The following is a 17,657-nucleotide window of genomic DNA, read 5'->3' as shown; positions in this document are numbered from 1 at the left end:
TCGTGTCCAACTCTGTGCGACCCCATAGATAGCAGCCCACCAGGCTCCGCCGTCCCTGGGATTCTCCAGGCAACTACACTGGAGTGGGTTGCCATTTGCAAAGAATGCTAAAAAAGGGAATCTGGGAATGTAGGTCTAGTCTTCCTCTGATACTGACTAGCAGTGGGTTTAGGATGCTTTAGTTATCTTCTCTGGATCTCACTTTTTCAAATTTTTTAATAAAATAAGGTGATTGGATTAGATGATTTTTATGACGTGTTTTCAAAAAGATTAGTAAAATCAGGAAAACAAAATGGTTAATGAGAATATCCTCAGAAAATAGTGTTTGTTCATTCGTATGAAATAGATGTTATTACATCTAGGTGAGTAAGGACTAATGAGACTTAATATTCTCAAGCATTTTATATTAGACTATTATTATACTTTCTTAGCATGTTAGTAATTTGGTCCATTTTATCCATTTCTAGTGTACAATTTCTACAGTTTATTTGTCCATATACATACCAATACTATTAATTAAAGAAAACCTTATGAAATACAGCTTTAAATTAACAGTCATCTGTTGCTGCATAACAAACAACCACAAAATTTAGCAGCTTAAAACAGCATTTTTTGTGAAAGATGGTTCATTTACTCTGAAACATTTGCCTTACCAGTTGAGGTAGTATTTTCTTCCACTTATTAAATATAATATGAAATTTCTAGTAATATTAATAGTGTATTCCTTTTCTTAAAGTTTGTGCCAAACTTGGTGGTGTTTTAAGATTTCATTTAAAATATAGTCATCTTTAATGAGAAATAATTTAATCCATATTATGTTGGGCTCCATGTAAAAGCAAAGTTTTAATCATCAGTTCAGTTCAGTCACTCAGTCGTATCCGACTCTTTGCGACCCCATGAATCGCAGCACGCCAGGCCTCCCTGTCCATCACCAGCTCCCGGAGTTCACTCAAACTCATGTCCATCGAGTTGGTGATGCCATCCAGCCATCTCATCCTCTGTCATCCCCTTCTCCTCCTGCCTCCAACCCCTCCCAGCATTAGGGTCTTTTCCAGTGAGTCAACTCTTCACATGAGGTGGCCAAAGTATTGGAGTTTCAGCTTCAACATCAGTCCTTCCGATGAACACCCAGGACTGATCTCCTTCAGAATGGACTGGTTGGATCTCCTTGAAGTCCAAGGGACTCTCAAGAGTCTTGTCCAACACCACAGTTCAAAAGCATCAATTCTTCGGCGCTCAGCTTTCTTCACCATCCAACTCTCACATCCATACGTGACTACTGGAAAAACCATAGCCTTGACTAGATGGACCTTTGTTGGCAAACTAATGTCTCTGCTTTTTAATATGCTATCTAGGTTGGTCATAACTTTCCTTCCAAGGAGTAAGCGTCTTTTAATTTCATGGCTGCAGTCACCATCTGCAGTGATTTTGGAGCCCAAAAAAATAAAGTCTGACACTTGTTTCCACTGTTGGTTTTAATCATACCAACGTTTATTTATTGATTATTTCATAGATAAATTAAAGGTCTTTGAATCGAACTAAGTTATATTGTTCTGTTTTTTTAATGAAAGATTTCCATGAACATTAATAATTACATTGTTTAATGAGAATCCTTATACTTTAAAATTTAAATCAATATTACTAGATATTTAAATCAGTGTTATTAGCATTGAAACATGTAGGGACAATACTTATACTTAAAATGCTGCCCAAATTGCATATTATAGTCTCTAGTTTTAAACAACATTTTAAAATATTCTAAAATGTCATAAGTGTTATGCTGTGTTTATTATATGTTCAATAAACTTTAAATATTGATAGTTCTGTAATGTGAGGAAATAAAAAATTAAATTTCTTTCTCCTCAGAAAAGTATTTTCTCCTATTTGAATTTGGAATTATATTATGACCTTTTTTTGTTGTTGAGAAATAGTTTTTGTGATTACTTTAATAACTGAGCATTCTCAGAAATCAGTAAGCCATTTATTTACATAAAATGTCACTTAAAATGATCTAATTCGTTTCAATTTTTTTTTTTCTGTATCATTTCTCTCTTTTAATTTGTGACTTTAAATTCAGTTCCCAAATGTTAGCATTTTTGATACGGAGTACATTGAATTTTCTACGTGATTTTAATGATAAGTTTAGGTTGAAACTTAGTAGCTTACTACTGATATTAATTTATGAAAGTATTTTTTCTTGCTGTTCTTTTTTTTATTAGGTGAGTGTGGTCCAAGATTCAGTAAATATATCAGGACATACTAATACAAATATGTTAAAGGTACCTGAATGCCGACTAGCAGAAGATTTAGGTAATCTCTGGGAAAACACAAGATTTACAGATTGCAGTTTTTTTGTGAGAGGACAAGAATTTAAAGCTCATAAATCTGTTCTTGCAGGTACTTTCTACTTTTGAGTAACATATTACATTTCTTTCATAAATTTTTGCATTAAATAATGATGCTTAATCTTGTTACAGCTCGATCCCCAGTTTTTAATGCCATGTTTGAACATGAAATGGAAGAAAGTAAAAAGGTAAACCTTGTTTAAAGGGCTCACATCTAATTTATATACATGTAGAATTTTGGAATGTATATTTTACAAGTAACAGTACATGTTCTTATTGTTAGGATTTTAGAAAGAAATAAGAGGATGGGGTGAAATGGGTTCTGTAGTAGAAATAGATTTAGCTTAATGTGGGCTAACATTCCAAATAACAGCTATTGCTATTGTGGTGTGTCACAATAGCAAAATAAGTGAGTATTTGTTATTAAAAAAGGATAGCTATCTGAAAGGACTGTTCTGATCCATACCTATTTGAGAGTTCTCCGGTTAAGGTGTATATTCCTTATTTCCAGACTTTTGAGTTGATTTTGGAATTTGTTTTCTAGAACAGAAACAATTCCTACATTCTTTTTACCACTATAATCAGAATAAGTGTATTATATTTAATAAAGGACATAAATGATGTTATTATTAGTCTACTTAAACTGTAATACTACCCATTTGGTTTTCCCAGATATTTCTCTTTTATCTGCCATTTTGAAATGTAATCAGACTAAAGACCAGAGATTGATTTATGCTGGTTGTATTACATGTGCGCCAACTGGGCAACTCCTTCCTAAGTTTATTTACGTGGCTCAGCTTTCTCCTCCCTAAAGAACTAGAACAAAAAAAGTTAATAGCCATCTTCCTCTAATATAGAGGTCAGAAACTAAATAAAGATATATTTAGTTTGACCTTACACATTTGTTTTTATTTATATTTGACTTTTTAACTGAGAAACTGGGGTTTCTATTTCTACATGGTAGTGCTTGACTTGGTATACTTCTTAGACCTTCCTGCTTAACTTTTAAAATATACTTTAATGAATATTTGAGTTGTACATTGCTTAAGTGCAGATTTTGGGCTTTTAAACTATTGTCAGTTTTGCTCTGGTTCATTATCTATGTGCTTTTTTGAAATACAACATTTTTTGTGTTTTCAATACCAGAATCGAGTGGAAATAAATGATGTAGACCCTGAGGTTTTTAAAGAAATGATGAGATTCATTTACACAGGGAAAGCGCCAAACCTTGACAAAATGGCTGACAACTTGTTGGCAGCTGCAGACAAAGTAAGTAATTAGGTCTTAAAGAGCTGAAAAATGTCCTCAAGCTTGACATATCTAGAAAGCTATCATCAAATGAGAACCCTCAATAACTTGAAGTATTGAATTAATTTATACTATTTGAGGATGCCTCTTGAGAGTATTATGAAATAACACAGTGGGATAATATGGAAATGAAAAAATTTTAAATCAGTAAGACATAAAAATATCTTGAGCTGATTTAGAGTATATGGAGCAAATGGAATGTAACTCAGACACAGTAGTTTTGAGTGTATCTTTACTCTGTTTTATGAGAATACATGCAGTAGTGCAAATAATTTATTGCAATTTTGAGATAGTCTTAAGATACATTGCATGATGTTCATCTATAAAAAAGGAAGAAAATATTGTGTATTTTTTCTAATTTAATCCTGTATTCATAGATTTATTTTTTAATACAAGGATATAGAGAAAAAAAAACATCTTATTTTGTAATGTTCTTTCACAGTGCTAAATTCTTGAAGATAGGGAAACAGTGTAAAAGTGGCAGGAGATTTCAAAGTCAGTAGTTCTCAATCCTGAAAATGCTAAAGCTCATTGGGAGCTTTCTCCAAAAGTACTAATATCCATGCTGCTTCTGTCCATGTATATGTCTGTATGTGTTTGCATGAATATGTATTTATAGTGATAATCATACTCATTTTGAAAAATGTTACCATAGGGAGAAACTGGGACAAGTGTATATGGAATCTTATTTCTTATAGCTTATAGCTTTCTTATTTCTTATAGCTTATTCAAATCTGTAACTGTCTCAGAATTTAAATGTATAAATGCCATTATAATGGAATGAAAAATACAAAACACGTAGACATGAGTCTGACAAAAGATGTTCAAGACCTGTATGCTGAATATTACAATATACTGATAATAGAAAATCAGGTACACTTCAGTAAATGGAGAGAAAGTCTTGTTAATGGACAATGCACTTCTCTTTTGATTAGGAGAAGCAGCAAGTCAGTATCAAAATCCTAACCTGCCTTTGCAGGGATGAGGGGTACAAATTGACAAGCTGTTTTAAAATTTTATATGCAAGTGCAGGGACCTAGAATAATCAGATAACTTTGAAAAACACTATTAATAAAATGGAGAACTCATAAAGCTTTAGTATTTAAGACACGGTTGTATTGGTGACAAGATAGACAACTCATTGAAACAGAATAGACAGTACAGAAATAGACTGTCACATGTACGACTCTATAATTTTTGATGAAAGTGCAAGGATAGTTGATTGGAGAAACGATAGTCTTTTCAGTACATGGTGCTGTAGGAATTGGTAGTCTGTACCCAAAAAGATGAACTGTGGTTGAACTCTTGAAAAAACCGAATTCTGTATGTGTACTTCACATCATGTTCAAAAAGTAACACAGAATAGATTATAAACCTAAAAAAATCTTAAACTTCTAAAAGAAAATACAGGAGAATGTCTTTAAAGTCTTACATTAGGCAGAGACTTCTTGGCTATGACACCAAAAATATATAAAAGGAAAAATGATAACTTGGACTTCAATGAAATTTAAAACTTCTTCAGAAGACACAGGTGAATAAAAAGACTAGCCACAGACTGGAAGAACATATTTGCAAAGCATAACTGATGAACAACTTTTATCCAGAATATATATGATAAAGGTCTTTCATATTCAGACTACATAAAGAACTCTCAAAACAATTATAAGTAAACACAGTTATTTCTAAAACTAAAAATATTTGAATAGACACTTCTTAAAATAATGTCCATTCAGTATAGCAAAAGATGCTCAACCTCATTAGTGTAGTATAAGTTAAAACCACCATGAGATACATCTATGATTGTTATAACAGCTAAAATTATTAAAAGCATACCAAGTATGGTCAAGGATGTGGACTCTCATATACTGCTTATGAGAGTGTAAAATGATACAACCACTTTGAAAGACCGTTTGGCAATTTTTTAAAAGTTTTACACTTAACCATATTATCCATTGCATTTATTTATAGGTTTATACTCAAGGGAAAAGACAGCATATGCCTGTTTAATGACATATGAATGTTTGTAGCAGCTTTATTTGTAACGGCTAAAAACTGGAAACACCCAAATGTTCATCAACAGATCAATGGGATACCACTGAGCAGTAAAAAGTGTAGAACTATTGATACACAGACAACAGCATGCATGAATCTTAAAATAATTATAATTGCTGGAAGCCAGATAAACACAAGTGCAAATTGTATGATTTCTTTTATAGAAGACTTCAGAAAATGTGAATTCTAGCAGTAGAAAACATATCAGAGGTCTTGCCTGAGGTGGGGTAAGAAAGGATTACAAAGAGGTAGAAGGAAATTTGGGGGATAATGACTATGTTCACTCTTGATTTAATGATGGTTATGTGGCTGTATAAACTTCAAATATGTGCATTTTATTGTATGCCAGTTACACCTCAGTAAAGCTGCCAAGTATGTTCTCTTCACATGTATGTCAAATACAAGTTATGGTTATGAGTATTAAGCTTTATCATTTTTCTTCAGGATTAAGTAGTGACAATATGCTGTGTCCTGACTGGTGTTTAAAGTATTAGAAAAGAGAAATATACTCATTAAGAGTATTAAGTAATAAAGGTATTTTTGTTTGTTTTTTGAGTACTAAGAGGATTTTAAAGAAACTCTGTTTTAAAAGTACACTATACCTTGCGTGTGTGCTCAGTCACTCAGTCTATCCCTTTGGACTTCAGCCGTCCAGGCTGCTCTGTCCACGGGATTCTCCAGTCAAGAATACTGGAGTGGGTTGACAGTTCATCCTCTATCTTGAACTTAGATAGAAATTTTCTTAAGATAGAAATTTCTTAAGAAAAATTAGTCTTTATCTTGAATACAGTAACTCATACTTTCTTTATATTTAAAATAAAAACTTTTAAAGTACCCTCAGTTCGATGTGTAATATGCTTTAAATATCATGTATTTAGAACTTGGCAGTTTTGAATAAACGTTTAATTTTGTGTTTTCCTTTCTGGATAGTATGCACTGGAACGGCTGAAGGTCATGTGTGAAGAAGCTTTGTGTAGTAACCTCTCAGTAGAAAATGTTGCTGATACCCTTGTCCTTGCAGATTTGCACAGTGCAGAACAATTGAAAGCACAAGCCATAGACTTTATTAATAGGTAAGCTGTGCTTGTATTTCAGTGGACATGACACCTTCAACAGTTTTTCACCTGACTTTTTCTTAAGTGTGTTTAAATCTTCAATGCAGGTGCAGTGTACTTCGACAGCTTGGGTGTAAAGATGGGAAAAACTGGAACAGCAAGTAAGATGACATCAGTTTCTGACTTAAAGTTGATCTGCATACATGAAATTAAGTGTTTGTTGCATAGCCTTTTGTTCATCTACAATAAGTATGAATCCAGATATTAATGACATGAAGCAAACTGCCAGTTTAAAAAAATAATAATTTAACCATGTAGTGGATTCTTGAGGCTATGCTCCCTTGTAGATCAGCTTGTAATGTGAACTGGGATGGACACTGTCTTTTCTTAAGCATATATGTTCACATTAGCATGTGGCTCAGTCCAGGTATTTCAGTGACTACTAGAGACCCTGTGCCTGCCCCTTCAGAAAGCATTTCTAAAAATGTGGGAAATATTTATTTTATCCTATGAGGAAATGTACCCTCCAGGTTTACCTGGAAAGTCTTGACATTTGAGTGCCACTGCTTCTTAGGGCAGCCAGGTACCTTGCATCACATCTGCATTAGTTTAATTACCTAGCCTTCCATAAATGGTAGCAATTTGATCTTTCCCCTGGTAAAACTGGTAAGGAGCAGGGTAGTCGTGACATCTTTCTAAGCCTGAATCTTCAGAATGACATAACCATGAGAATTTATTATTCCCTTTTTTTCCCCCTTCTTCACTCATTTTTTGAGTGACTTTTTTACTCTTTGCAGTTACTCAGAATCAAAAGGAGAGTCAGTAGGTTGAAGAATTTGCATCTGCTTTTGATTAGTTTTTACCTATGTACCATTAAACTCTGTTCTTGGAAATTATCAAAAATTGATGTAAGAAATTAAAAAAAGATTGTGTCAAAGACAAGAAAATGAATGTTTGACTTACAATTCCCTTGCTTTCATCTGTTTTGATAGATTTGAAGTTGGTTAACTGAATTCTTAATAGTTCGTGAATTCTGTTTTCTGAAGGTAAAAATGAGTGAATACTTTTACTAGCTAGTCTGTATATTAAAAAAAATCGAATGATAATTTTGTGATGCTTCATACTTTGCCACATTCAATCTCTGATTTTAGTCTGTTAAAATATTTTACAATGTCAAAAAAATATAAGCTTATTCTGTATCCCATGTAGAAACTATGGTGTACATAGAGACCATCAATAGATACTTGTTGAATTAAATCAATGAAAATATCAGGCATATTAACAATCTGTGTGATTCTAAACAGCGAGTTGAAATTATAAATGTGAAAGTACACTGGTAATTTGATGTCAGGCAAATTTTTTAATTGTTATTAGCTAATGTTTAGTTCAGCAAACTAAACTAAATGCCTAGCATCAGTTTTGTGTCAAGCACTATGCTGAGGTGCTGCATATAGAAACAAGTATGAGGAAAAATCCTTGTTCTTAAGAAATTTATCTAATAACAGAAACACATCCATGCATATTTCATTATAATATGGTAAGTAATGTCATAAAGAAGGGTATGTTCAGGACACAACTAAGGCTGGAGGTTTAGACGTAAAGATGACTGAGCTTTGTCTTAAAATCTGAATAGAAATAAGCAGAACTGAGGAGGAAATAAGAGGCATTGCAGACAGAAAGCATCGCTTGAATCTAAGTATAGATGCATGAAGCAATAGTAGATCATTCATTTGACAGATATTTATGAACACAATATATGTTTTTCATGCCTTCCTGGAGTTTATGGTTTAGCAGGAGATATATAGGAACTAAACAAAGTAGTTGAAATAAAGTGTAATAATAGGTAAGGCAGAGCATACCCATCTGAGCACATAGCAAAAGGACCTGACCTAAGTGTCAGAGAAAGTCCTTTTGAAGAATTGTTGTATAAAGACCTGAAGTATTAGTAGAAGTTACCTCGGTGAAGAAGAGGGAAGAGGTGGAAAGGTATGTCCCAGAAAAAAAAAAAAGATATAGGCGTGCAACGGTTTGAAGATAAGAAAGAAGAGTATGGGGATGAGGAGTATGAGAAGCTGGGGAAAAAAGTCAAAGATCAGATCATGGAAGGCCATCTAAATAACATTAGGGCTTTTAGACATTATTCAAAGAGGATGGTCATAGAGTAAAAGAGTTTAACCTAGAGTAGAATGTGATCGGGTGTTTGTTTTAGCAGTCTCTCCACATGCTTGAGCGTGGGGAGGTTGAGGTGCTGGTGGTAATTAAAGAGCATGGTTATGTATAGGTAGGCCAGTTAGAAAGGTATTGAAGATAGTCCAGGCAAGAGATGAAGGTAAAAATTTGACTTGATTAGTGATAGTGGGGCTAGAAAGAAATAAAAGGATATAATATTTTGAATGGACAGTCTATAACATTTGGGTATTATTTGGATGGTAGGTAGGTAGAAAGGAGAGAAGACAGGAGACAAGCAAGGATAACTAGATTTATTGCTTGAGTAACTGTGTTAACTCAGAGCATGTTGTACATCCTTTAACAATAAACAGTTCAGTATTGCTGTTGTTGTTATTATTAATATTTTACACAGTGCCAAAGCATGGAATGGGAGGTAGAAAGCTAGGGGGAAGAACTGGGAAACTTTGTTTCTGATTTCTCTTTCTAAAGAACCTGTGTACTGGCATTGGAGAACAACAGAAGAAGACCTTTTTAAGGTGTTTATTACTGAGGTAGCATGGAAGCTGGTTTGAGAAGAGCATGATAGGAGAGTAGAAGACAAATTAGGAGACTGATAATAATTCAAGCATGAGATGTTGTGGGCCTTAACTAGGGATTCAGGATACCTTTGGGAATTCAAATAGGGCTTTAATGGTTGATTGGAAAGGATGGCATCTAGGGTGACTCCCAGGTTTCTGACTTGAATCACTGGGTGATGATGGAAGCATTAGCTTATTGGAAATGAGAGAGGAAGAATTTGGGGCTCAAGAGAGACATGTTGAGTTCTTATCCTCATTCTGAAATTTACAGTTTTCAAGGCATGTCCAAGTAAAGAAAACAGGTGGTTGGGGACAGACCTTGTGGGAGGCCTAGGACTTAGCAAATCACTGTTTATCATTGTTGAGTATGATAGTTAAAATTGTGAAAGTGGCTGAGATAAGATGAACAGTGAATTCTAAAGAAGAATAGAGGGCAAAACTTGGAACTCTAGAGAAAACCTGTGTGTAAGAGCTGGAGAAAGGAGCTCTTGAAAGAGTGAGTGTAGAAATGGTAACAGTGGGAGTAGAGCTCTGCAGACAAGTGTCATACACTTCAGGAGAGTAGAATTTGCAGAAAAATTGAACAGTTTCAGTTACAACAGAAAATACCAATAAGGTAAAGATGATATTTTAATGAATTCAAGTGGTGTGAATATATAGGGGGACAGAATTTTGAAATCTGTAAATTTAAAAAAAAAATGACAGTGTAACAATGCATTTTGAAAAGTACTCCTTAGTAAACATCTCTTACTTTTATTTTTCAGCCAAGCAGCGGACATAATGGAAACATCTGGGTGGAAGTCCATGATTCATTCTCACCCACATTTGGTAGCAGAAGCCTTCCGAGCACTAGCATCTGCACAGTGTCCACAGTTTGGTATTCCACGAAAACGGCTAAAACAGTCTTGAAACCTTCCATGAACTGTAGAAAAATGGAATTGACTTTTACTCCTCCAGGTCCAGAAGGATTCTAATACACAAACCATAAGCGAGAGTTGTTTCTGTTGTCTTGTCCACAGAACAGAAGCTGAAAAAGCATATTGCTTGCATTTCAGGTGGATAATTTATGGTTTATTCTTCAGCTTTAAATTAGACTGATTATACTCTAATTCACTTCAAGGCCTTAAATTATCTTCAGTGACTTCTCTTGTTCATATAATACTTTAATTTTTTTATTGTGCCTTGTCATTGTGACCAAGGCTATGCAGGATTGCACTAGCTCCATAATGCAGTAATATTGATAACTGAAGATAGTAAGTTTCAAAAAGATCTTCCATTAGTTTGAGAAAGGCAGATGAGTTTTGTAGGGTTTGTCCTGTACTAAAAGTTTAAAACTAGGTTTTCCTTTAAAAAAGCACTTGTGTTGGAGATGACTGGTAATGTTTCTAGTCTACGTTCTATAAATACAGGAGAACCTGCTTACCTTCAAGGTAAGTTATGGCAATACACTGCTTCAGTTCTAATTTATTTTTCTTTTCAGGGGGCAAATATGCAATGAATTGGCCCAAATTTTTAGTGAAATTTGTGATGTTTGTATGTTAATTGTCCAGCAAACTAAGAGAAGCATAACAAACCTTTACTTGTGTTTCTTTGTGAGTTTATCCAAGTTTACAATGATTGAGAACTGATTGAGGTTAAGATTTCAATAAGAAGAAAGCATGTTTAGTGCTGAATTAATTTTTTTTTAATTTATAGTGACCTACATTTACATGAAGAATTCTATATGTTAAAAGTAAGGATGACCAAATGTAAATTTAATGACTGGGCCAATTAAGAAGATATATATGCACTTTTAATGTGTAACTTTTATATGCTAAATGGTACTTTTTTTTTTTCTTTCTTTTGAGGGAATTGATGTGGTATTATTAATTGTCTTAACTTTTGAAAGAATTTTTTAAGAAAGATGGAGGCAACTGGGATGTTTGTGATAATAGATAAGAAAGATATTCCCAATTACAGTTACATTGGTTTGACTTTCAGACATTCATTATTGAATTTACTACTGTTTGATCACACTTTAGAGAAGGCACCTGAACAGTAAATGAATCCTAGGCAGTCTACTCTCCTTCTAAAAACAATGAACTGTTATTATGTGAAGACCAAAGGAGAGGACCCTTAGAATATGTCAGGCTACACTCTGAAACCTTTTTTCCTCCCAAGGTTTCTCCTGTCTATCTCAGTAACTGTACCAACATTGTGGATGATAATTGAAATAATGCATAATGTGAACAGGATAAACTGTTTATAAACTGCTTTTCACAGGCCAGTTCTTTATTATAAATGAATTTTAGCTTTAAACACATACATATCTTCAGTTTGTTCACAGCAGAGGTCTGTTCTAGTGCATTGTCATGGCGAAGCAGGAGTGATCAGTGTCAAGCCCTGCATCGGATTTCCTCTAACAGTGGCAGTATGCTTCTTAGGCAAGATTTGTGTTTGACCACAAGGGGAAAAAGTGTGTCACTGGAAAAAAGAATGCATATATTATATATTTACCTATGTAACTATTCTCCAGATTAAAATTTGTATAATTTGTTTATTTAGTTTTTGAAGTTAGGGCAAATGGAAAAAAAATGAAGCTAAAGTTTTAAAATAGATATTATTTTTGTTTTCTATTAGGTATTTACTGAATCCTAATATGCCAAGAATGATTCGTATTTACATTGAACAAACACTGTCAAATAACCATTTGTTATCCACATCAAACTGAAGTTTGAAAAGATGGTATTTTCAGATATCTTCATTTCTTCTTTTGTAGTTTGAGTCTTTGTTGTATTAAGTTAAATTTAATATTGAAAGACTACCTTGGGATAGAAGAAGGATTCTTAGATATGAATGGACTCTGTCCTGTGTAAGAGTATTATAGGGAGTAGAAAACTATGTAAGAGTATTACAAGGAGCAGAAATTCACTTCTTAGCTAAACCATAAGATTGAGCCTTTTAAATTTACAGTGTGCAGCTTAAAAAAAAAAACACATACATACACACTTTAAGGATTTGAGATTTTGCCAGGGTCTTAGAAGAAAAAAATTCCTCTCTCAGGCCCTAGAATTTTGTTGTCACATATTAAAAAAAAAAAAAAAAAAAATACTGGTGTATCCATTTATATCAAATGCACACAGATGCATTGTGAATTAATTCACTGCTTGAATCTACATTTCTAACCATAGTGACTTCAGTGGTAACATCTATAATGTACATTTCAGCTTACCCTTACTTTTGTGTTTATTGCAAATCTGAAGGGTTTTATTATAAAGATTTTTTTTTAGTTTGGTAACACATTTTGTACCAAAAATGTCAAACACTGTGCTGTAAGGATATCCACGTTTGTAGAAATGTCCACTTTTCAGATAATTTAATGCCTACCAATTATATTAACAGAATCACATGGTAGTTGATTTATTTTTTTTTATTTATTATGTATATTTTTGGTATTGTGGGTTCTTGAGGCATTGTAAAACTGTTAATGTATTCTGAAATGAGTGTTCTAATAGCCTTTAAAAAAAAAAAAACAACTATACACATGGTTTTCAGTAGACACAGATTTTGTTCAAAGCAGTGTTGCCTTTTGAACTAAAGCCTGCTCCTGTTTCCCTTTTGTCACCTAAACAGCTCTTTCTTAGAAAAGTAGTTACTGGTCTTAACGTTACATATTATAAAAGTAACCATTGGAGAACTGTTCTTTAGATTGAGATACAGAAACACTATATTTGTGCCTTTTTCATTTTTTAATTTTAGTGTGTATCGATATTTGGAGCACAAATATGAAGGTGCCATCACATATGGCCTGCCATTGTTACCTCCTTGAATACTCATGTGTCATTGTCTTGAAATAGTAATTGGAGATCCTTGCATGTATTATGTGGTCATTAGGCATGTGTGTGTGCGTGTGTATGTGTGTCTATGTATATTTGCTTGGATTTGTGTGTGGTATGTTCAAAAGTGAATTTCTGAAAATAGGACTCAGTTAAATGTTGAAAGTTTAGGTTAGTTGAAATGTATTCCATTTAAATGTGCTTTATTTGGGGGGACAATTGAGGAAATTATAATTCTCAAAAATGTGACCAATTTACTGCATGATGAAATGTGAAAACAGTGCCTTTTTAGGACATCAGTTTTGAAATTGAGTTTAAAAATATAATGAAGATCTCTTAAAAATTTGTCATGAACATTAATGTTTTATTTTTAAACTAAATTTAAGTTAGAGCTTAAATTGCCAGACATGTAATTAACTAATTTATTTACCCATTTAAGTTTTGTGCATAAATTCAAAATCTAAGCAGAATCTTTGTATGCTTCCTAGTGTTAACTAAAATAGAACACTAGGGACTTCAGTAAGTTGTTTTGTTTAAGTCCAACTCAGCAAGCTTTTCTCAAAGCCAAGTCTGCTTGAAGAGATGAATTATTCTGAGTTGGATGTTCATGTTCTTTGATGGGTAAAATGAAAATATTCAGTGTATTCTTGGAAAACAAGGTGGGTGGGTGGGTTTTAGTGTTTTCAGATTATAAAGACAGCACTTTCAGCACACATAAGAGTATTTTGCAAACCTCTTTTATACAGATTATGAGCTCTACTTTGTTTAAGTGTTAAAATGGAATGATGTAAATTTTAGGTGCAGTTGAACAAATATTGAGTGCCTACCATGCGAGATTTCCTCTTCACTAAGAATGAAATCACCACACCGTGTCTTCTGTTTGCAGTATGTGGACTTTACGTTTGAAAAAGAATTCTTATATTTAAATCTTTTTTTGTTGTTAGAGTTTATCATTGTATACTGTAACCCAGTTAATTTTTGCCTTCAGTTTTTTAGAATGAAAATATAACTTGAGTCCCATTTTTGAAAATAAAAGTCTGCTGAAATTATTTAAAAATTAGTTCTGGGGGGAATTGATTTTCAAGATTCAAATGTATAAAGACACATTGAACTTTTCAGCCTCATTTTTAATCAAGCTGATGTCAATGATGAGATACATACTTTTTGTATCTTGTTGCTGAAAATATTTTTTGCATTTCAGCACGTTGAGTTAAAATAAAGTTGTTACTACTTATTCAGAATTATTTGGTTTATTTTGTGTTTATTTGAAAAGTATGAATAATTCTTTTTCAGATTACTGTGATGTTTTACAAGAAGAGCTATGTATTTGATGTGGTAACCTTTAGAATTATGCATAGTAATTGTCTTTTCTACATAGGGAAGCTAGTGTTTTTTTGGAACCTACTAAAGACCTGTTCCTGGGGATGTTGCATATGTGTGTATTTGCTTCCCTCGTGGCTCAGATGGTAAAGAATCTGCCTTCAATGCAGGAGACCAGGTTCAGTGCCTGGGTAGGGAAGATCCCCTGGAGAAAGGAATGGCAACCCACTCCAGTATTCTTGCCTCGAGAATTCCATGGACAGAAGAGCTTGGTGGGCTACAGTCCATGGGGTCACAAAGAGTCAGACACGACTGAGCGACTTTCACTTTTCACCACCTTTCTTGAGTGACTTAATGCTCATATTATGTAATTTAATGTAGCACTTAAATATTTCCTTTCCCTGGTCCTCCTACCCCTTTTTAATTGCAACTAATTATTTGCTGCTGTCAAAAAGAGCAACTTTTGGACAGCGTATTACTGGGCCAACTTGGTAGCAGCAACATAATTAGTGCTTAAAAATTATGGCCAAGAACTTCTTAGCTATCCAGTGGTTAAGACTCTGCCTTCCAATACAGGGGGCGTGGCTTCTCTCCCTGGTGAGGAAACTAGGATCCCATATGCCACAAAATGTGGCAAAAAATTTACATACAAACATACACACACATATGGCCAAAGGGACAGAAATGTACAGTGAAAAGTCTATATACTCAACACACACATAGACACACACTGAATTATCCTTAAAATAATAAAAGGGTTGAAACACTTAAATATTACCTATACAACTACAGTAAGATAGGACAAGTGGTCATATTGTAAACTTTGAACTATATTTGACCTCCCTTATTCTGCAGCAGCTGGCCCCCTTCATGCTTTACTTTAGAACACTTGAATGTTGTGTTTTCTTCATTCTATCACCTCATTCTTTTCTAAGAGAAGTCAAGACTGGCATTTGCTTTGATCACTGTTTTTAGATAGAAGACATTAATGGAGACATTTACATTATTGCTGCCTTCTTACATCTGTGCTGAGGTTTGCATGCATCTGCAGTGGATAGTGGCAAAGGAGCTTGTCATCCCTGTTATGAGTACTTCATTTCCCCTTCTCTCTCTGCCCTTAATTCCCATTTTTAAAGGATTCAGGTATAGTTCTGTCCAGTCTGTAACATCAGAGCCAAACAATTCTTTTGGTATCTAATCTTTCCTCTTGTCCAAATTCAGACCTGGCCTTAATGGGTAAGTGCAAAGAAAAAAATTGCGGGATTTAGGAATAGCAACTGCAGCATGCACACACGCATAAAAGCAACCACTGTCATGAAGACTGATATTACCGACACAGAAGGTTTTTAGAATGTGTACTTTATAAATGCCCAAAGTATGTAGGGGTCATTGGAAAATTTTGCAAGTGTAAGAAAAGTTGAAAGTAGTATGCAATTGAAAAAGCCTAGGAGCCTGGGTTTTCCAGGTGGCTCAGTGGTAAAGAATCTGCCTGCCAATGCAGGAGATGTGGGTTCTATCCCTGGGTTGGGAAGATCCCCTGGTATCGGAAATGGCGACCAGCTCCAGTATTCTTGCCTGGAGAATTTCATGGACAGAGGAGCCTGGTGGGCTCCAGTCCATGGGGTCGCAGAGTCAGACACGACTGAGCATGCACACAGGCAACGAACTGACTTTCTAAAGGACTAGGTAATATTTTACTCACTGGCCATGCCACTGTAATATGAAAGCAGCCATAGACTGTGAACACAAGGTGACTCTTCCATTGCTGCTAAGGCGCTTCAGTCGTGTCCGGCTCTGTGCGACCCCATAGACGGCAGCCTACTAGGCTCCTCTGTCCCTGGGATTCTCCAGGCAAGAACACGAGTGGGTTGCCATTTCCTTCTCCAATGCATGAAAGTGAAAATGAAAGTCAAGTCGCTCAGTCGTGCCCGACTCTTGGCGACCCCATGGACTGCAGCCCACCAGGCTCATCTGTCCATGGGATTTGCCAGGCAAGAGTAGTGGAATGGGTTGCCATTGCCTTCTCCAGACTGTTCCATTAGAACTATACAAAAGCTGGCAGTGGGCTGGATTTCACTTCAGTGCTACAGTTTGCTGATTTCAGAAATTTGAGAAGAGCAGAGGAGTTCTGGAATAGCAGATGTGAAGGAAAACCCTGATGGCCCACTTGAAATTGGAGCGGCCATGACTTTACAGAGGAGGAGTTTGCATAATTGGTTCAAAAATAATTGAAATAGAAGGAGTGATTAATGTTTCTAACAAAAGTAGTGTGAGTAAGCAATAAATTTAAATAAAATTTAAAATGTATTCCAGCTTCGATGCACGATACTGGATGCTTGGGGCTAGTGCACTGGGACGACCCAGAGGGATGGTATGGGGAGGGAGGAGGGAGGAGGGTTCAGGATGGGGAACACATGTGTACCTGTGGTGGATTCATTTTGATGTTTGGCAAAACTAATACAATTATGTAAAGTTTAAAAATAAAATAAAATTTAAAAAAAAAATTTAAAATGTGTTTCTTAGGCAATACTTTTTAAGTAAAAAATTTTGAACAAGACTTCTTAGCTGTTTAGTAATTCACTTCTAAAGTTAACACAAATTATACAGGGACATTGTATTAACATAGTACCCAAAGCACAGAAATCGCTGAAAAGTGATCAGAAGTATTTCAAGCATAGGAAGTTAAGGCTTAAAAGGATTGGCCATGAGTATTGAACTGTTAGAAGGAAGTCTGACCAATTGTAACATTGTTTACAAATATGGCCCTACTGCAGTCCATGGGGTTGTCCGAGCCTGAGCAACTGAACTGAGCTGAACTGAACTTAAAAATATAAACATTGAAGTTTGACCCACAACCCTACAGAAAGTCCTCCTTCCCTTCCCTCACTGATGAACCCTGGCTGGTTCACAAATAGAAAATGTAAAACATGGTGGTGATCACCTATTGTAAATAAACAGGAAACTGGATGAGAGGAACAAGGGGCTGGAATTGGGAAATAAAAGTGCAAAATTCTT

General features: G+C 34.7%; 1 protein-coding gene across 8 annotated transcripts in view; it reads left to right on the top strand.

The window, feature by feature from the left end:
- The window catches only part of SPOPL (speckle type BTB/POZ protein like), a 53,051-nt gene extending 38,488 nt beyond the window's left edge, over positions 1-14,563 (top strand). For 5 of the 8 annotated variants that reach the window (XM_061438942.1, XM_061438924.1, XM_061438932.1 and 2 more), the window contains 6 exons: positions 2,220-2,397; positions 2,478-2,533; positions 3,492-3,614; positions 6,636-6,778; positions 6,868-6,921; positions 10,272-14,563. In XM_061438942.1, the coding sequence (XP_061294926.1) occupies positions 2,220-2,397; positions 2,478-2,533; positions 3,492-3,614; positions 6,636-6,778; positions 6,868-6,921; positions 10,272-10,416 (699 nt within the window). In that variant the 3' untranslated portion in view covers positions 10,417-14,563. Of the gene's footprint in view, positions 1-2,219; positions 2,398-2,477; positions 2,534-3,491; positions 3,615-6,635; positions 6,779-6,867; positions 6,922-7,752; positions 7,807-10,271 lie in introns of all 8 variants that reach the window. The other 3 variants (XR_009740838.1, XM_061438952.1, XM_061438913.1) reach the window with 3 other exon arrangements.
- The last annotated feature ends 3,094 nt before the right edge of the window (positions 14,564-17,657 follow it).

Source organism: Bos javanicus, chromosome 2 (genome assembly GCF_032452875.1).
Source record: "Bos javanicus breed banteng chromosome 2, ARS-OSU_banteng_1.0, whole genome shotgun sequence".
Classification (NCBI taxonomy): Eukaryota; Metazoa; Chordata; class Mammalia; order Artiodactyla; family Bovidae; genus Bos; species Bos javanicus.
The sequence above is the reverse complement of the archived record's forward strand: the minus strand, read 5'-3'. Positions and strand labels throughout refer to the sequence as shown.